Source organism: Diachasma alloeum, unplaced genomic scaffold (assembly GCF_001412515.2).
Source record: "Diachasma alloeum isolate Michigan unplaced genomic scaffold, Dall2.0 Dall_scaffold_00178, whole genome shotgun sequence".
Classification (NCBI taxonomy): Eukaryota; Metazoa; Arthropoda; class Insecta; order Hymenoptera; family Braconidae; genus Diachasma; species Diachasma alloeum.
The window spans coordinates 408,307-429,373 of record NW_021680344.1 but is presented as its reverse complement, the minus strand read 5'-3'; the positions used below and the strand labels follow the sequence as shown (position 1 = coordinate 429,373).

General features: G+C 34.9%; 2 protein-coding genes across 3 annotated transcripts; one reads left to right on the top strand and one right to left on the bottom strand.

The window, feature by feature from the left end:
• Positions 1 to 1,144: 1,144 nt before the first annotated feature.
• LOC107039622 (LMBR1 domain-containing protein 2 homolog) lies at positions 1,145 to 7,847 on the bottom strand. The gene is made up of 3 exons (XM_015259342.1): positions 7,589 to 7,847; positions 4,498 to 6,031; positions 1,145 to 1,768 (listed from the first exon to the last, which is right to left on the bottom strand). Exons 1-3 carry the CDS (start codon positions 7,760 to 7,762, stop codon positions 1,398 to 1,400), a joined length of 2,079 nt encoding a protein of 692 aa, XP_015114828.1. The 5' UTR covers positions 7,763 to 7,847; the 3' UTR covers positions 1,145 to 1,397.
• Positions 7,848 to 10,595: 2,748 nt separating this feature from the next.
• On the top strand, positions 10,596 to 20,422 carry LOC107038560 (programmed cell death protein 6). Of its 2 annotated transcripts, none has more exons than XM_015257743.1 (4): positions 10,596 to 10,772; positions 15,584 to 15,690; positions 15,924 to 16,192; positions 19,406 to 20,422. In XM_015257743.1, exons 1-4 carry the CDS (start codon positions 10,717 to 10,719, stop codon positions 19,505 to 19,507), a joined length of 534 nt encoding a protein of 177 aa, XP_015113229.1. In that variant the 5' UTR covers positions 10,596 to 10,716; the 3' UTR covers positions 19,508 to 20,422. The 2 variants fall into 2 exon arrangements, with proteins under 2 accessions (XP_015113229.1, XP_015113221.1); XM_015257735.1 differs by having other exon boundaries at positions 15,885 to 16,192.
• Positions 20,423 to 21,067: the final 645 nt, after the last annotated feature.

Sequence of the window (21,067 nt, the reverse complement as noted above, 5' to 3'; positions counted from 1 at the left end):
GCGGGAACTACCGATCACTTTTTTTCTTCAAGTATTAGAGGGATATCAATATTTTACCGAGAAGAAATTTAAAAAATGCAAAAAATATGGGCTGGAAGACCGAAAAAAAATTATTTTTCAATGTTTCCGGTAAGTTTTAAAATTGATTTTTTTACAGGTCTAAATCAAGTATAGTTTTTTTGCTAAAACAAAAGTGCATGTTCTGTTTTCCGTCATTATTTCAGATTGTTAGGGATCCTTCCTGAAGTTTAACCTCAGGAGTCTTTAAAATTCAATAGTTTTTTTTTAAGACAATGTGAGATAAAATTTTGTAGTGAACTGAATTTATTTTAAATTATACAGATTAAATTAGACAGAGTGAAAACAAAATGAATGTAAAATTTGATATCACAAGAGTTTATGCTCCTGATACAGCAATGTTGGTGTCTCCTCGGTCATAAGTAAATTATTGAAGTTTTATTTTTCTCCTGACTAGTTCTGGACTCAAGACTAGTATGACTTTCTTGCTAATGAATTAACAATTTGCTTCTGAATGATAAAGTGGGGAAGACGATATACCAGCCATCAAACCTTCATATGATCCCTAAATGTCGCAAATGTCTAATATGAGCGCCATATGCCCTGGCTAAACATCTACTAACGTCGACTAAATTAAAATTAAACTGGTTTAAACTTCCATTAAACTCTGACGAAACCTTGGTTAAACCCTGATTAACCTCCGACTAAACTCCGACTCAACCCTGACTAAATCCTGACTAAATCCCGACGAAATCATGATTAAACCTCGATTAAATGCTTTTTAAAGCTATAATTTCAAAGCAAATGATGCGATTGCCACTATCTTTGAACTCGATCGAGATGGCATCCAAATATTTTAAGCCATAATTGAAGATTTCGTCGATGATTTTTTGAATGATCGTCGAAAAACTGAATTTGAAAAAAAGCTCGCATACATACGGATATGATCTAAAAACAGCATATTCGAACTCCTGCGACCAAAATTAGTCATCGTCACACAAAAAAATGGAAATTTCAGATTTGACGAATACAATACTTCCATTCGGAACCAAAAATCAAAAGAAGGCAAATTTTAATGTCGCCTTTCATCCGGTAGGTTCGAAGTTATGAATTTATTAATTTTCACTTCGTCACTAATATCAATTTATTTAACTTCTGATAATTATTACACAACACATTACATCATGTTAACCATGAAGATTTATCTCTAAGGCAAAGGTTTTCATTATTCCATAAAATAACTAAACCAAAAAATGCTTATTAATCAATAAATACTATTGCTTATTCATCTACGTAATATATTATCAATTCAATTATTCCTATTTCATAAATTCTGCCCAAGTGTTCAATATAAAAAATCAACTAAAAAATCATCAGACTCACACATCATCAAAAATTCTTCTAGGCGGACCAGTCAGGCGGCTGCTACTTGACGACGTGAAATTTCGTGTTTCATCATTGTGTAAATCATAAAAATCAGCTGCCTGATACCCACCACCGTAATTATTTACACTGTATGAATTAGCACTATCGTAGGTGGTACCAACGTAGTAGTCGCTGGGTTCGAAATCACGGAGGAGACCGGCTCTAGCTGATTCAGTGGACTCATCCCTCTTCAGTGGTCTCACAGTATCACTGCCCTGACGACTATTTCTGTATCTAGAGGATGCTGATGTTGGATTTGTAAATCTCTCCTGAAACTCACGTCTGCGTGTCAATGAGTCTTCGGCTCTCTGTATTTTTCTTCGCTCTGAAAGAAATAAAAATGATTAATTCAAATAAATATTCCTAATTGCCTCTCACATAAAGGAATGAATATTTCCTTGGAATGCTTCAACACCGACACAACATTTTCTCGACAAAATAACATTTTGTTTATTATTTATTTATTTAACGCTGCATTGAAATACACTCTATTGTTACAATGTTGTAAATTTTTGCTAAATTTCATGGAAAATATGGGTGTAATTCTCATGAGCGGAAAAATGGTTATCAAATTTTAAGTTTTAGGTAGTATTCAAGGAAATGCATGAGTTTTCAGTGGCAGTGAGACGGAAATTTCATAACTTGGTTGAATTTTCAATGGAACATGAATATTCAGAAATAAAATGATATGAATTTTCAATTTTTTTCTGAATTTTCCTGATTTTTATGAATTTTTATGCAATAATTGAACTGAAAAATTAAGTATTTTATTGATGTTCAGATCATTTCAACAGAATATCAATGAAATATTTGAATTTTCAATGACAAGATGTCCTGAAATTTCAGTGGAAATTAAACATGATAAAAATTTTCGGGATTTGACACGGAAAATTCAGATGAAAATTTTCAATTTCAATTTCGCGGGGGGGGGGCCTTCGTTTATAAGAAGGAAAAATATAATATATCTGAGAATAACTTGTAATTTGCTTGAGAAATAATCACGTAAAGAATAAAAGCTAAAGCCTAAGGAGTTAAAAACAGTAATAAGTTTAAAACAGTAAAAAGTGAAAAAAATTGAGTAAATTAATTAAGCCATGTAGAACAAAGAACGCGATGTAGAACAAACAAAATAAAATTTAACTAGCTGCGTAGCCCGTTTTTATCCGAACAGAATAAAAGAAAATTGAATACCAGGATTTTTGAGAATTTCTGCAATTAAAAAACAACAGCTTAATATTTTCGACTTTTCCAGAACAACCGAGAATTTTCTCAATTCCTTTGGAAAACCCTTAAATTTTCTTGACTTCTCGGGTGTTCGAGAAAAGTCGAAATCATTGAGGTGTTCTTTTAATTGCAGGAATTCTAAAAAATCATGATATTCAATTTTCTCTTATTCTACCCGGGCGAAACCGGGCCACATAGTTAGTCATTCAGAATTTGAAATTAGATTGTTCAATTGGAACAAAAAAAAAATTTTGGACAATCCGAAAATATCCTGAAAACTTGAAAATATTCTAGAATTTTCCGGAAAGTTCCAGAATTTTCTAGAGAGCTTTAGAATTTTGTAAGTTTCTACGGTGCATACTAATCTAGGCACCGAAACGCAATAACTTAAGCCTAAAGCCGATTGGGAACCCTAAACTATGTAATAGTAAGAATACTATTTTTTTTAGTCAAGAGATGTAAACTTCTTTCAACTCAACGATATCTTACTACAATCTCAAAGATTTTTCCGCGTAACAATATTCATCCTGATTCGACATACAAAATACTCACTTCAATTATAATTTACTTGGAATAACGTATGATCGTGTTGATTGAAATAACAACGTATTTAGTCATGAGAATAATTTTGATTGTTGAGTAAACCAACGAATTTCTGGAGTTAGCGACCTTTTGGCCAAAAAGAAATCAAATAGACTCATTATTGCGACAAATAAAAGGAACTTCAATTCTAGAGAAGTTCGATTTCTCCCAAATAAATGTATATCAAGAAGAGATAACTGGTATTCACTACAAAATTATGTTTATTTGAAAATTAACAACCAAATCAATAGTTAGTTCAAATAAAATGCTCAGTAGTAATATCCCGAGTGCTTCAAAATGATCGGGTATTTCCCGACAGTTTCGTTGCAAACAAACGAGAGTGTCAAGTTTGGTAGGTTTAAAAATTTTCCTACAAAACTTGACACGATCGTTTGTTTGCAGGGAAGGTTGAGGGAAATATCCGATGCATTTTGAAGCTCGAGGGGTATTTGGAGGAGTATTTCCTCCATCGGAATTTCGGTCACTGGAGGGCAGCATTTGATGTCAATGTGGTACAACCTACACTTTCGCATTTCAATTATTTTCTTTATTCTCCCTTAGCAACGTGCCGTGGTTTTACCAAATTTTACCGATATAAAACCGTGTAGGTTGTAGCACGTGACATCGAATGCGGCCCTCCGATTGGCCGAGATTCTGATGAGGGAAATACTCTTGATAAAATAATTGGTAATTAGAGTACATAACTACTCGAAAGAATTTTTCGAGGAAACCGAATTATTTAGTCATTTATTATTAAACTTTCTGCATGTTTCGCACAAAAAAAATCCTTTTTTGATAATTTTCAAAAAAACTATTTTCTTGGCACAAGCAAGACTTGTTTGAGAATTTTGTCGTTTTTCTCTCAGTGTAGAATGGGAGGTACCGTACATCTACATGAGCATCTACGTTACTAAGTGTGATAGCTCAAAGAGGTTAAATTCATTTATAGCAACCAGTTTCCGACCTAATATACGTCGAAAGACTTCAAAATTAATGTAAAAAACTGTAATAGTTACCTATTAGTATCTCCAAAAAATTAGAGTGGCTATATTAGCTAATTACCAATTAATTTTTTCTGTCAGTGTATATCGTGTAATTAGGATATGGGGATTATGATTTCTGTGAACAAGATCCCAATGCAAAATATGAAATGTATCAAAATCTGTATCAAAACTCCATTGTATGCAATAAGTCATGTTATCGAAATACTATGTCAGTGTCAAAGTATGCCATTCTCCAGATATTTACCTCGCAGAATAAGTTCTCTTCCCTCATCAACAAGATCCGTAGTGAGCTCATCATCTCCAAGAAACTGTTGAAACCCAAGTACATTCAACAGTCTACTTCCAACGCTAAAATACGTTGCTAAACAAAAAGCTAGAATAGCCATAGGGAAATAAACATTGAATCCATCCGAGATAATCGATATGACATCCATATGTCCCATTACTTGGGTGTAATGAGTTTCAAGAATGTGCGTTTTGATAATATGCGAGTCCATGTGAATGAGCCCCAGAAAATTGAGGCACATTGGTGGTGTCAAGCGACACAGCATCATTCCACTGAAGATGAGACTGTATTCATTGGTCTGATGATGCGGTGCAAGATAATAAAGATTCAACAAACGTATCTTCAACACTGTAGAATATGCGCAGTAGCATAAATACGCAATAATCACTGTGGAGAGTATTTCAATCGTTAAATAGTCGTATTTGGCCTTAGCCAAGTTTAAAAACTGCGCGAACAGGGATAGAACGGGGGATTTATTGAAGAACGTGACTTCAGACCAGACAACAGCGACCGAGAGGCATCCAGCTGCGACAGCAGCTGCTCTCTGGACATAACTCTTTATCATGCACTTCCAGTACCACTCGACAGTCGGATTACACAGTATTCGCATGTACAGTGGGCGCAGTTTCCCAAATGAAGACTTGAACCTTCTGTCGTGATTTGAGAGATTATTAGCAATATCCTCGAGGTGAAAAATTTTCTCCATCAAAATTGCCCACTGGGTTTCCGTTCTCTGGAGGGTTTGAAGAGCCTTGATAGTCTGCCTGTGAAGTCTGATCAAAGCCTTCTCAGATGGTGCATCGAGTGGAGTGTCATCTGGCAGCTGTCTTCTGTTCATTTTGTCCTTCACTTCGACAGGAACTTTTTGGAAAATAGTTTCAAGATTCCTGTAGAATGGATGATTGGGGCCTATCGCAGCTGATGCTGCCTGCAGTGACTCCAATATGTCGTCAACAGACTCCTCAGCTTCACACTTTTCTAAAGATAATTTTGATGCCTTGAAATAACTGTATTGGAGCTTATAAGGGAGTTTGCTGGAGTTCCAGAGTCCCCTGGGCACCTCCACGAGGGCATATCCGAGGAGCAGGACAAGGAGAAACAATCCCCAAGTGTTGGAAGCTGATGAGGCGATGGCTTTCAACTTCTGACCGTCCAAATTTTGGCCTGGCTTGAGGGCAATGTAAATCAACAAAATTCCGCAGATGAACAGGTAACTTCCGTAGTAGATTGCATTGTCAATTAATGCTGATTTGAGTTTTCCTCGGATAGTGAAGTCACCGGCTTTTATGTAAGACTGCATCAGCGGAAGGATCAACCATGTTAAGCATTGGGAGGTCCAGTACACTATTCTCCATAAATTGGGGAATACGTTGTCGGCGACACTTGACCAGGGCTTCTGACATGGTGTTGAGGGACTGGTACCATTTCGCTCTAAGCTTTGGATTGTTGCGTTTACCACTGGGTTTTTCTCAATGCATTGGCGATAGACAGTCTGCAAAGTTAATTATTGAAATAAATCTGTGAGTCAGAGGAGTGGGTGGGGTTGAATGAACAGTTCTAAGAGTGGAAGAAATGAATATGAATACAATGACGGATATCGAGTGAATGTGACATGAATGGGTCGTTAGGGTTTTTTTTAAGCGCTCAGCCTATACAGAGAAGAAGAGTTTCGAGCTTCAAATGAAAATCGATCGATTTTTGAGACCTAAAGGTCTATCGTACCGAAATTTTGTGAGTAAAAAATTGGAAAATAAGTGAAGAAATAAGTTTTGCACTCATCTTGAGAAGTTTTTTTCTGAGAATCGAAGAAAAAAATTCTACTTCTTGGTCATTTTGACTTGTATCTAGTTAAATTGTTATCAAATTAAGGCACATTTTCCTCGAATTTGGGTTTTTGAATCAAGAACATTCGAATTCTCAAATTAAGAACATTCTTGTTCTTGGATTTTTACACCGTGTCTGTAAAAATCGACGGAATTGAATCTTTTTTTTCCCTCAAATGTAGGTATTGTTGAGCCTTAAATAAATTATCATAAATTAAAATTCAATTCATTTATTAATTTTGTAATTGTTTTTCATTCTTCAAAAATTGTTTTTTCACAATAACTAAAAAAAATGTTCTGAATTGATTGAATGATGGCTTAAAAAATTTATTTGGATGTCCTTTTGGCAAATTCGAAGATGAAGACGATAGCAATAATTGTTATTTTGATTTATTTGAAAATTTGAAAACATTCCGTATTCTTTGAAAATTAGAATTTCCGGAATATCTTTGGATACCATGCTTCAAATGAATTCAATCATAGCTTAAAATATTTATTTTAATGCCATTAAGTGGAAATTAAAAGATGATTACGATAGCTATATTGGTTGATTTAATTTTTATGATTATTGTTAGAAATTTCCAATTTTTCATGTATAAATAAATGTTTTCTATTAACATTTTATCGAAGGACTGAGGGGAGAGATAGAATTGTAAAAAAGACAATTGGTTGTATAAAAGAAAGGGATAATAAGAATAATGATGATGATGACATTCAACTAATTTGAAAATCTGGCAAAATTATTTAAAAAGAAATCTTATTCAATTTAATAAAATGAAATAAATAATGAATTGTACATGATAGCAGAAAATGATATGCAAAATAACCATTCTGAAGCATTAGTTGACGAAACCAACAAAATTTAATCAACTTCCTAATTAAGACAATCGAAAAAAATATCTAGTTTGATTTTGTAAAATCGAACAAACATTTTGAAAAAAAAAAGTTTAAATCAAACGAAAATTGCTGTGCGAGGAGCATTTCAAAACCAAAAACAGTACAATGGATTGGATTCGAAATTTTTCTCAGTTTGTTAGGTACTCGATATCTCGAGTTGCTCGATAGTTGTTTTCATCAACCGAAGACTTTCGAATTTCCCTTGGATCCTCCTTTTAAAAACACGACTTCCTCATGTTTCATGACATTTCTAGGTATTTTCACCGCAGTCAACGGACTCAAAAGACTTTCAAGCATGCAATAGTTTCGTTACAAGAAGGATAACTTACTGAAGAAACATCTAGAGGTAGTACGAATATAATCAATAACGAGAAGTACCAGGCGATGAGCACCGACAATGTGACAACGATATGATTTCTGAATACATTGCCATATCTGTAGAGTAGAGTCGCAGCCAGGCAAAAAGCCAGGACGATTTCCGTAACTAGAGGACCCACGCTCATTTTCAATTTCCTTTGACTAGTTTGAAAATCATTGAACAACTCAATTGCATTACTTGTCTCTACTCTCGGTGCTCTGGTCTATTTCACGATTAGCTTTTATCTTCTCATTGGCCTCTTTTTGCATTTTCTCCAACTTCTCAAGTGACACTGACTTCAGTGGAAGCAATTTTGGTTTACACAGGATGTACTCGAGGGTTTCTGTTTCATACAGAAATGCCTGTTGTGGTATAATTACGTCGATTGAAGGATTGGGTGTACTCTCCAGTTCAGACATCTTATTCGAATGTCAGAGGAGCCTGAAAGCACAAGGAATGAGAGAAATAATCTATTGAATATGTGAACGTGACGTTGAGGCTCATTTCGCCACAGGGACTGATGTAATTATGAGTAAATATGGACTTACGATCACTCAATCGACTCCAGAAATTATATTTTTATCTCATTCGTCTTCATGTTGTCGTGTATTCCTCGTTAAAAATACAAAATTTTTCATCGCAACTCTTCAAAGTTGGAAAAAAAAGCGAATGACTGGATTATTTTGATCAATTCCTTATTTGTAACCATTTGTGATACAAAATGCACAAAATCCATGTATTGACGGCCACGACGTCCAACATTGCCCCCACTACTCCAATCTCACATTTCAGTTGGTAGCATTGAATTCTGCTCCTTCACAGAGTTGCCAGATGGGACTAATGAGACTACTTGGGATGCATTTTGGCGGGAAAATTTTTGCTCCGGGCACATAATTTTTTTAAACATATAATATACTGTAGGACTGGGGAAAGAATTCCACTCGTAATTGTACCGTGGAGGTACCAGCATCCGACAGTCTAGGCAGAATCCCAGGATAAAATTCATGTATTTCGTTATCCAAGTCGAAAATATTATGTATAACGGACAAAAAGCGATTTTGAACATTTCAAAAACAAGAAAAATTCAAAAAATCGTATGAGTACTGCAATTGTAAATAAATATTGACCTAAATAAGTCGATGTGTCCCATGACCCAGTATCCGACAGCCGAATGTCGCCTAGACCCAGTATCTGACACTACTGAGGATGCAGTGGCCGACACCATGTACGAGATTGGGTTCATATTGCCAAATAATTAACAGGACAGAAAAATTGTAAATATTTATTATATAAATCATCACAAAATAGAAAACGGAATAAATTTGATATTCTTTGTGATCCTTCAAAAATACAAAAATGAATGTTTGCGATTTATTTCATAACGTCCGCATGAAAGGGACCACTTGTTTCCGAGATATTCACGTTTTTATTTCACCGACTTCCATTTATACACCAATGTTAAATTGTTTTTTTCATCTTCTCTAGAGATGTCATTTTTGACCCTATGGGGATCATTTTGGGCTCAAAATGTGCGAAATGTTATCAATATTATGAGAGTATATACATAACTCATATCGACAAAGTGGTCCCTTTCCATGCGAGCGTCCCAAAATGATTAATTAATTAATTACCGATGATTGTGATGTTCAGTTAATTTGCGCATATTCAAATAATCATTGAGAGACGAGATACAACAAAACAATGTAATTAAGGTTAGATGAACGAAAAGCACCGGTCGGATACTAAGACAGACTGCTATACCAGTGTCCCAATATTCGAAGTCGTGATTTTTTTTCATTGTGCATGTTTTTGAGTAATTTTGCAGTCTCTACGCGTCCCTGACATCATCCTACTAGTATAAGAAAATATTTAATTACCATATTCACTTATATTTTTCACCAAATATCAAGGAAAGTGGGCTCGACTGTCGGATACTGGTACCTCCGCGGTAGGTCACGAGGGCCACAAGGGAATGGTTAAATTTCACGAGAGTCAAATAACAAAAAAGTCGTATGGGGATAGTCAAATTTCACGGGAGTCAAACATCATGAGGGTCACCAAAGGGGTCACCAAAAGGGCCAAATGATAACGTGAAAAATTTAATAAAGCTTAATAATTAACTACAATTGTTTCTTCCAGCGCATAATAATATTGGCACGGTTGATCCTTGTAGTATAATTGACGTCCATGGAATTGAACCTCTTGATACGCGGGGCCCTCGTTGAATTGAACCCTCGTGACCCTCGTGAAATTGAACCCTTCAGACGCTTGACCCTGGTTAAATTGAACCCTGAAAAATATTGCTAGCAATGTTAATATAATTTGTATGAAAGACTAAAGAATAAAGAGTTGAATATGCTATAACATTCTTTGTTTTTAGTATAGGGGAGGTTGGGGTAAAACGGACACTTTTGACTTTTTTTTAAATGTTAATGAGGGGTTGAAGTGTTGATCAAATTTAATAATTTTTTGTTCAATACAAAGAACAATTCTTTCCCTTTGTGATGAGCCTAAACTGAGCTCTATTATTACATTTGTTTTTGAGTTTTGAATAATTTTAAAAGTCTAGTGTCCATTTTACCCTACTCTCCCCTACTGAATTTTTCACATTTCATAAGTTTTTCAAATTTTTCTGTTTGAAGTGGGCAGAATTGGCGGGGGAATTTCTGGAAGCAGCCCAAGTAGCACACTTTGCGAAAGATATCTGAAAGTATACCAAAAAGGCAGACTAATGTCCGTCCAAAAGGTATCTTGCAGTCATACGATAACTTTTAGTTAACTTCTAGGTAACTTCTAGACACAAGTTACCTTTTTGGACAGACATTAGACAGCCTTTTTGGTATACTTGCAGATACCCTCTAGAACTGTGCTGCTTGGGAGGGGACTGTGCCAGCACACCACTTATTGGCAAGTATATATCTGGCAAGCCTGCTCCTCCAACTGCCTCCAACTTCATATCGTACTTTTCGTGTGATTTGTTCGTGCAGTTCAGTGCTAAAGACGTACGTTACAGTTTGGGTGTGTTATCGAACTTTGTTTATCGTATTTAAATAAACTTTTGGCTGATAAATAAACAAGGTATTTTGGGAATCTTCTAAAATGTCGTTCGTCTCGCCAATGCCGAGCAGAGAATTCCTGTGGAATGTTTTCCAAACGTATGTACAATTATTTATGACGTATTATGATCCCTACGAATGATTCATTCTGTCAAGAGATTAACATATTTCACGCAAATATTCCAGGAATCGCATCATTGCCCGTCATGATTTTTCAATTTACTAACTTGAACGCCTGCCCTTTCTTTCAAAGTGTTCATTTTTTCTATCACACTCGGTCTGTGTTAGTTTGGTACAGATAAATAACGGTAAAAGAAGCCCAGAAAATTATAGTTCATCATTACTCCATCACTAGTTGAAAAACCGTCATTGGAAGGCATTACTAGGGCATCAATAAATTTTAATGATATTGACGTCATTGAAACACTAAATTGTAGCTCAGCTAGTATTGTTGGATGTCTCAGTCACGGGAAATATTCTCCAGAGGTATACAGAGTCATTTGTGACGTGTTATGATCAAATTACTCAACACATTTCACGCAATTCATGCACAAGTTTTCCGGGAGCGGCATCACTTCACCTCATGATTTTTTGCAATCTATTTGTATTGATTTCTATTTCTATTAATCTTTCCAATACCTCATTTCTGTGGCCCTTTGTTGTAGATAAATAATGAAATAATGAACCTAAAAATCATAGCCCACGATCATTAGGTAAGTAGATCACGATTTTAAAAATAGTCGTCAGGTTCCACAGGGCATAATTAAATTCTAATGATAGCTATGTCATTAAAATACTAAATTGCAGTTTATCTAGTATTGTTTGATGTCCCAGTCGCAGGGAATATTTCTCAGAGGTATGCACAGGTATTTGTGACGCAATGTGATTCTTAGGAATGGTTCATTGCATCAAATTAATTGACATATTTCACACAATTCATGTACAAGTTTTCCAGAAATGACATCATTCACGTCATATGATTTTTCGGTTCGGCTAGAAGCCCTACTCCTTCCCCCAACCTGTTGATATTTCCAATGATTTTTCACTTGTGTTCTTTTCCCGCCGATAAATAACGGAAACAAGCCAGGGACCAACCCTATCCGACAGAAGATATTTTACCGTTACTTTATACGTTATTAGCCTTTTTCTTTTTTTATTTTCCTATTTCATTCTGAACAACCGCTGGACGTCTACATTCCACCAAACGCAAATGATATCAAGATGCAGTGATCGCAGAAAATTAATTTAATCTCATGATTTTTATAGAAAAATTCCACGGATTAAACAAAGTTGTCATTCTTTGGCGTTATTTTTTCTCAAATATTTTGCAAATAAAAGAAACATTGGAATCGCAAAATTCATACAAGAAACATTACAGACAGCTTCTAGGGACCAGGAAATGTGCCCTGAGAGAAAAGAAATCAGCTCTCAGATCCGTTTTGTTTGAACTAAGAAAAATGCAAGGCAAAAATTACCTGGAGTGACAAATCTCCTGATGAACATTTAACTGAGGAGATACGGAATATCAAGAGTTAATATTGTAGGGAAGCTAAGCTTCCCCATGAGTCACAGCCGAAACTCTCAAATAAAGTGGGCAGAGAATTTTTTTAACGAGATCTGATCCCCAGCTCATGACAGACACTCACTTGTGTCAGATTTCTTGAATATGATCTAGCTTACTACCTCAGGGCGAAACTCGTTGTCGATTTCGGAAATGCATCGGTGAAGGGTTCTATTTTTGTCATTTTTAACTTCCCAATCCGAAGGGAGGAAGTTATTGTAATGACCCCGAAAATCGAATGTGGAAATTTAAGCATTTCTCCACGTTTCATGACCTTTGGAACCACTTCTGACCCTTTTCAGGTACCTGTCTGTATGTGTGGATGTGTGTATGTGTGTGCGTACGTCTGTGACAAAAATTTTGTGCCACGATTCCTCCTGAACAAACGATGCGATTTGACTTTTTTTTTTTAATCGCTGTATTTTCATGTGACTTGAACCTGATTAGATTATGGAGACGATCGTCTCAGCGTTTCTCCAGTTTTTTCCAAAAAACATTTGGAAAAAAGTCGAAAATTAGCATTTTTTTGTAAACGAGACCATTTCTCCGTGCATAACGATGCGATTTCAAGTTTTTTTTGTTAGAAACGATGAATCTTGATATAACGCACAAATCATGGAATACTGGAAGACATTTAATCAGCAGTTCACTAGCTTTTTTCGAAATCGATATACATTCAAGAAGCAATTTTCCTTTTCTGATAAATTACATCTTTTCTCGATGCGGAATACGGCGATGTGTGTGCATGGGAGTGTGTGTGAGTGCGAGCACGCGCACGGATTTTCTTGTTAGGAGGATGGTTTGTTCGTCTCCACGGAGAAAAAAGTTTGAGAAAAATCATCAAACAAGTGAAAAAGAGGAGTAGACTTGGGTCACAGTTCAGTATCTTTCTTGATTAACTGTATTTTGTAAGATATACTTCCATCCGGTTCTTTTCAGGATCTCACCATCTCGCGTGAATGATCCGCCCCTGGAACCGAATATTTCTCTGTTAAAAGTAGAACAATGGACATAATTTTCATCCGTACAATTATCAACATGCCATTTTTGGGTTCAAACAAGACTTGCTTAAAGTGTTTTGCGCGAAAAAGGTAAATAATGACATTCATCTGGAATTAATGTAGAATATTGATGATAATCAGAATTTAGTTATCTATGAATTTTCCTACAATTTTTTCAAATTTCCTTTTCAAGTTATTAATGATGAAAAGCACTGCTTATACATGGGCCCTTATGGAGATTTTTCTGTTTAGCATGAAACTATATTATCAGCTCAGATGGTAACGCAGTTTCGTGCTAAACAGGAAAATCTTCATAAGAGCCCATGTGTAAGAAGCGACTTCAATCGTTAATATCTTGAAATGGCAATCTGAAAAAATTCTAGGAAAATTCATAGATAATTCAATTGTGATTATAAACATTCTATATGAATTCCAGATGAATGTCATTACTTACCTTTTTCGCACGAAACACCTTAACAATCCGTTGGGCGCTATGAGCTCCGTGCCGCACTTTTTCCGATTTTTTAAATTACACGGCGGTAAAGCGTCAGAAAATTTTGAAAAAATTTGACATCTCATTTTGAAGTGTCTACACGTAGGAAAAAATCGTATAGAAATTTTCTATACGGATTGCGTATAGAATTTCTGTAGGATTTTCGTATATGATATTCGGATATTTCTATACGGATATTTTTTATACAAATTATTTCTATGCGATTTCTATAGGTTCGATCCTATACGACCCACTGTCACATGTATAGAAACATTTCGTATGGAGTTGCGACATTTCTCTATGTTTTTCCCTGGAGCATTTAGACATCTTTCGTATGAAAATAAAAATTTATGTAAAAATTTATGTATAGAAATAATTCGTATAGAAAATATTCATATAGAAATATCCGAATATCATATACGAAAATCCTACAGAATTTCTGTACGCAATCTATATAGAAAATTCCTATACGCTTTTTTATACGTGTAGAAGCCCTATCAATGAAAATATCCGCCAAAAATATCATAAAATATCATTTTTGCTTCCAAATGGAAGCATTGTAATCGTTCTATTTTTCGATTTTCTAATTTTGCTTGGAAATGATGTAAAATGATCTGAAACGTAAAAATACGAAGTTTGGGGGGTGTGTCTGTCGGTGTCAATGTCCATCGCCACCTGTCCGGTGGTTATTTTTTGGAAAATCGAGTAATAAATTGACTAAACTTATTCCAAAAAATCTGAAATTTTGTCAGATTATAGTACTTAACTAGGATTAACTCTGTGCCAAATTTCAGCCCGATCGATCGAATAGCTTTTGAGAAAAAGCTATTCATTTTTAAATCGTTTTTCGTTAATATCTTCGAAACTAGCCAACCGATTTCAATTTTTTTTTTCAAAATATTCGTCTCGATGCCTTCTATCTGAATCAATCAAAACATATATACCCGTTCATACAAAGTTTTCGAGATATTTCAGATTTTCAGTTTTTCCATAAAAATCCTTGTAATCACGCTAGCTTATGCAAAAATGGAGGAATCAACTTGAAATTTGGATAGAATCTTCTCCCCGCGATGACAATGTTTCCTATTGAAAATGAGCCCAATCGACCGAGTAGTTTCCGAGATATTCGACTTTCCCTGAAAACCTTCTGTCTGCAATAGCTCAGAAACTATTCAACCGATTTCAATTTTTTTTTTTCAAAATATTCGTCTCGATGCCTTCTATCTGAATCAATCAAAACATATATACCGTTTATCTAAAGTTTTCGAGATATTTCAGATTTTCAGTTTTTTCATAAAACTCCTTGTAATCACGCTAGCTTGTGAAAAAATTGAGATATCAACTTGTTACAGATCCATTCGGAAGCTTACTACCAATGGGATTGGTAGAAATGAAAAAAAGAAAAAGAGTTATAACACATAAAGTAACGGTCAGATGGCTTCGGCCAAAAAAGCTCGAACCCCTGTTTGTTTTGGTTATATTTTCAAATCTTTATTCCGAAACTTCAGACCGTGTACCGTGTATAAGGCGAATTTTCAGAAAAACATGGCAATTTTGAGCTTGAATATATAATTAAGGGTAACACTGAGCATAAGAAATCTCACGGGACTTCTTCAAGTATACGATGTAGATCACTCTTCATTTTATCAGATTTTTCCTAGATCTTTCAAATGTATCATTATGTTGACTTATGCTGGTGCGCTCGCGGCGCGACCAACGGAGTGTTAAAAATATGTTGCGGTTTCTTTGAATATGGACACATGAAATTTTCACTCTTGATTTTCTGGATCATACTACAACATTCTTGTAGATCGGAAAATTAATAGAAGCTTAAATACTCTTTGATGCATTTCAGAGTGGATAAGGATCACTCTGGAGCAATCAGCGCCGATGAATTGCAACAGGCACTCTCCAATGGCACATGGACACCATTCAATCCTGAGACAGTGCGCCTGATGATAGGTAATGAAACGATTATTCACTTATCACGAGAATGGGGTAGATATTGGATGTAGACTTGGACCAGAGAAAACGCATGATAAGAATCTTAATAAATATCTTATGGGAGATAATGAAGAGTATTAAGTGCAATATTCTCAATGATAACGATACTCAAAGTTTTTTCCCTGGTTCTTGTTTTGTTTCTGTTTGACCAGGTATGTTTGACACTGAAAAAAGTGTTCCCAATGAAACAGGTATGTTCGACAAGAGCCAAAATGGAACAGTCAGCTTCGAAGAGTTTGGGGCACTGTGGAAATACGTGACGGACTGGCAGAATTGCTTCAGGTCTTTCGACAGTGATAACAGTGGGAATATCGATCGTAATGAGTTGAAAACAGCACTCACGAATTTTGGATATCGTTTGTCAGAAGGTCTCATTGATATGCTCATCAGGAAGTACGATCGTTTGGGCAGGAGCACTATTTACTTCGATGATTTTATTCAATGCTGCATTGTACTTTATGTGAGTATGAATGATTTTTACTATTGTATCGCGTACTGTATGGGAGACGGTCGTACTGATCATTTTGAGATTTTTAACTAATATAGGAAACATGAAATCTGGGCGATTTGAACTCTCCAGAATAATTTTGACCCATATTTTGAGACGCTTTCTTTTTTAGCGCATACGACTTTTTTCTACAAATGTTTCTCCAATAGTGGAAAAATGAAAAATTTAAATCTTTTCACTGTTTTCGTCTCATTTTTCTGATATTCAGTCGTGCTCTTAGAGAAATAGTAGGGGGGACGCCCCGTGCTCGCCCCGTTCGCCAACTCCCATATGACCCCCATAATCGGACTCTTGTGATCCTTATGGATCCTTAATCTGACCCTCGTTATAACCCTCTTGGCCCTTATTTTCATGTCCCTTATTGGTACCCTTACTCTGACCCTTAATCTGATCATTGTGTCACTTATTTGGGCCTTTAATCTGACCCCAGTGACCTTGGGACCTTGGAATCTTGTGATCCTTAGTTTAACCTTTGTGACCCTTAATTTTGGAGTCTTAATTTCGAGTACCAAATTTTTATCATCAGAAGTCAGAAGTCTAACATGGTTCAGCATACACAGATAGAAAACGTGGATTGGCTTTAGAAAAAAGTTTTTAAATGTTAGAAACTGCGGTTTCTAATCTGCAGTTTTCTAAAATCTAGAACTTTTTCCTAAGTTTTAGAAAATAATGGTTTAAAATTAATCTCCATTTTGATCATTAATTTTAAACGATTTTTTTCTAGCTCCGTTACTAAATATACTTAATTTTAGAAAAAATATTTTCTAAAATCTAGAGGATTTCTTTCATTTTTGGAGGGGATATTGTGCAGAGAGGGGGGAGGAGAGATTGTGAATTGAGAATTGATAACCAAAAAAATTGAGTCTGTGAGTTTTTCCAAAATATCTGCGAAACTAAGGGAGATAGCGAATTTTTACTGAAAATTTGGGGGAGAGGGAGATTTTATTGAATTTTCAAGGTACAACCCTCCCCTCCCCTCACTCTTCCATAATTTTTCAGTAAGAATTCGCTATGTCTCTTAGTTTTGGAGATATTTTTGAAAACCTCACCGACTCAAATTTTTTGGTTGTGAATTCTAAATTTACAACCCCCCCTCTCTCTCTCTCTTTGCAAAATGCCCCCTCCTCACATCTGAAATTCCCGATATTTGGGCAACACTCCCTATGTATGGGGTACTTACGCCCTTTAAATACCTCGACCGCAATTTTTTAGTTCAATCTGAAAATTTTCTAAAATTAAAAAAAAATCAGCATTGGTTTTAGAAAATTTTTGTTCTTAAAAACAATTTTCAAAATCGTTAGTTTTTTTGATCCCATGAAAGATTAAGCTTACGAATACGCTAGCTGCCTACCGCCGATTGCGCCACTCGTGGCGGAAAATGACATATTATAGGCAGAAAAAACAAACGATTGAAACATTTTTTTTTCAATTTTCACTTGTCACTGAATGTCATAACTACACTCGAATTGAATGGAATCACTGCAAAATTCATATCAAATTATGGACATTTTTCAGTCGTTTTTACTTTGGATGATGTAACTTGCTTGTCTGTTTGAAGGTTTAGTTTGAATTCAAAATTTAAGCGATAAAGCTATGAAGTTAGTCATTAACACCCGAAAGTTACCAAAAGACACCGCTGAGGCGGCGTTACTAGTGCTCTTTATGAGATACGCAGCTAGCGTATAGGAATTTCGAAAATCGAGAAACTAGTTTCTAATGCTAATCCACTTTTGTTCCTCTGTGCTGTACCTGCCTCTCCCATTTAACTCTCGAGAGTACACGGGATTCTTCCGATCACTGCCCTGTTGGACCCTTAACAATAAAGAACGCTTCAGTTCCCTAATTTAGATTTTTTTGGAGATATCTTGAGAGAGTTATACAAGGGGTGATTAGTGTACAAAAAATGTTTAGAAAATACAAACATTTTAAGAGTTTTTACAATGTTCCGAAATAGACGAATCCGGATTAAAAATGGAGATACGCTATTCACAAAAATGATGTTATTAAGTTGCCGATATAATTATTTGACCATAATTAAAGACACCGATAACTTCAAGTGACATCAACTGGAATATTGAAGGTATAACTTGTCCACGGAACTGGAAATTAAAAAATCCCAAATTTTGTCTTTACGACCTTTTGCCTTTAGGTCAGTCTCGATTTCTGAGGACAGAAATTAAAAGCAAAAGGTCGTACATAGTAAAAAAATGAAAAATTTTGTCATTACGGCCTTTTGCTTTTAAGGAATTTTTCATTTCTGGGGACATAAGTTAAAGGCAAAAGGTCGTATATGCCGCTCACCATTAATCTGAAAATGTAAGTATTATAATAAGTTTCTCCAGTATTTTCACGCAGAATTGTAGAAAAAATAAGTGGAGATACGACTTTCTCACTTTAAGAAACTCGAAAAGTAGTTTTTTGGCGTTTATGACCTTTTGCTTTTAGACACGCGATATTTTTCTTTGAATTTTCTAGGAGTAAATCCTGGAATGATGTTTATTTTTTAAAAAATAAGACTGAATTTAAAACAAATGAGAGGACAACAGTGAAAAGATTTAAAAAAATTTTTTTTCACTATTGGAGAAACATTTGTGCAAAAAGATCGTATGCGCCAAAAAAATGTCCTCAAAAGTTGGGTTAAAATGAATCTGAAGAATCCAAATCATCCCCATTTCATTTTCCCTAGATAAGGTTCATGCGACTTTTTTCCATGTAGCACACGATATCTGATTAGTTCTCGTTTAGACGTCGTTATGATTAAGTAGCGAATTTCAGTGGGAAAAAGAAAGGTCTTTACAAAAATTTCGTCATCTTCCTTGGATTTCAAAACATTTCACAAAATTTCTACGTGACTTGTGAAAAATCAAGTATTTTATTGATTTCCAGATCATTTGAACAGAAAATCAATAGCATATTTGATTTTCCAATAACAAGATTTCGTGAAATTTCAGTAGAACTTGAACACGATAAAAATTTCCAGAATTTCGCACGGAAAATTCAGACGAAAATTTTTCACAGTGTAGTAATAGGTCAATTTGTCCAGAAAATGATGTGTCAGTGGTAAAATATGTCAACGACTTGTTTCGATTTTTTTTCCTCTGATGGTAACTATCACATTCTCGTGCCATTCAAAACGTGTCACTAAGAAAATTTTCTCTCTTTCAGACACTAACATCAGCTTTCAGAAAATTTGATACCGACCAGGATGGAGTTATCACAATTCACTACGAACAATTCTTGAGTATGGTCTTCAGCTTAAAAATTTAACTGATATCTATTCCATAAATTCCAAGAGAAAAGATATTCCTCGCAGCGCCAAATTATACGAGAGAGAAAACCATCAAGATATTCAATACAGTTGCGGCTGGTGCGTAAAATTATATGTACCATGTGACCGATTCAATGGTCTCCGTTGTCAACTATGCTTTTTCTTATGCACATTCCCATTTATCTCTGATTTGCTGTCCACGAAATACAATATTTGTCTTGTGATGAATGTATGAATGGGAATATTACACAAAATGTTTTTCCTCTACGTGAATTGCCAAATTTGATTAAGACTTGCCGAGTATTATGTGAAAGATTTTATTACAAAATAATGTGGTGGAAAAACCAAGAGCATGCTATTTTAAATAAAAATATCGTCAGTAAATCATGTAAAACGGGATCTTGGTGTTGAATGTGACATTTCAAAATTCGAAATACCTCAACATTGTAATAACTGTAATAACCAGAAAGACTATGTGACGTGGAAATTCCGGAATTATTAGTGGCTTATGTATCGAAATGTTCCTAATTGTGAGTCAATTTATTTATTCTAAATGAATCAAAATGTGATATTTGCGGTTTTCTAAACGTATGACATTTTATGTCAATTCAGCTACTATCTGTTTTTCGATAGTGAACTTCTACTGCAAAAACTAGCAAGAACCCTTTTTGTCGCTGCACTAAATGAAAATGACATGTTCGCAAATAAGTTTTGGTGGAATAAGTAAAATCGCAAGTTGAAAATTACAACAAAAAATCTCATACTTAATCGGTAGGGTGAACAGGTCAATTGCTGGACGGTTAATAAGGGAAATTGGAGTTTCATGGTAGGATCCAAAATCAAAGAATCACCTAAATGGCGATATGATGGCTTCCATACCTTCAAGAATGTTTTAATTAGCCGAAAAAAATGATTTGAAGTGCAAATAACAAAACAAAGAATAATTAAATTAAGAAATAGTTGAATGCAGCCGAAACCCCTAATTTCTGGACGACTGGGCCATATTTTTTTTTCATTTATTAAATGTTGATCAATAGAACAAATAATTGATCACATGATTATACACGAGTAATATTATTGAAAGGTGAAATAATCAGTATATTTTTCATTTTATTCATTGAATATTCAATGCAAGTTGAAATCTATTTGCAAAGTGCCCGGTGATGGAAGATTTTCGTGGCACAATAGACTGAGTTGGTCCACAAAATTGTTATTTCCTCTGCAAGGACGATATCTTATTTCTAGTACGTATTTTTCATATTCTATACTAACATGTATTTTGCTTCCGAAAAAGATTTGTTTTATGCGAAATTAGGGAGAGTATTCAAAGATGAGAAATTAATTTTCAAATAGAATAATGATGATATGATAATAATCGTGTTACTTAGGAACAAAACATTTTATTCATGAAATTCCCTTTATGAAAGATATTTTTATCCTGAAAAGTACTCTCCAGCCAAATATTTTGTTGTTAACAATAGAGTGGTTACTTATGTTTAACACTTTCTTATGTTTCAGTGAAGCAATTTATATCTTAGAAATTATCAACTTGCAATTTT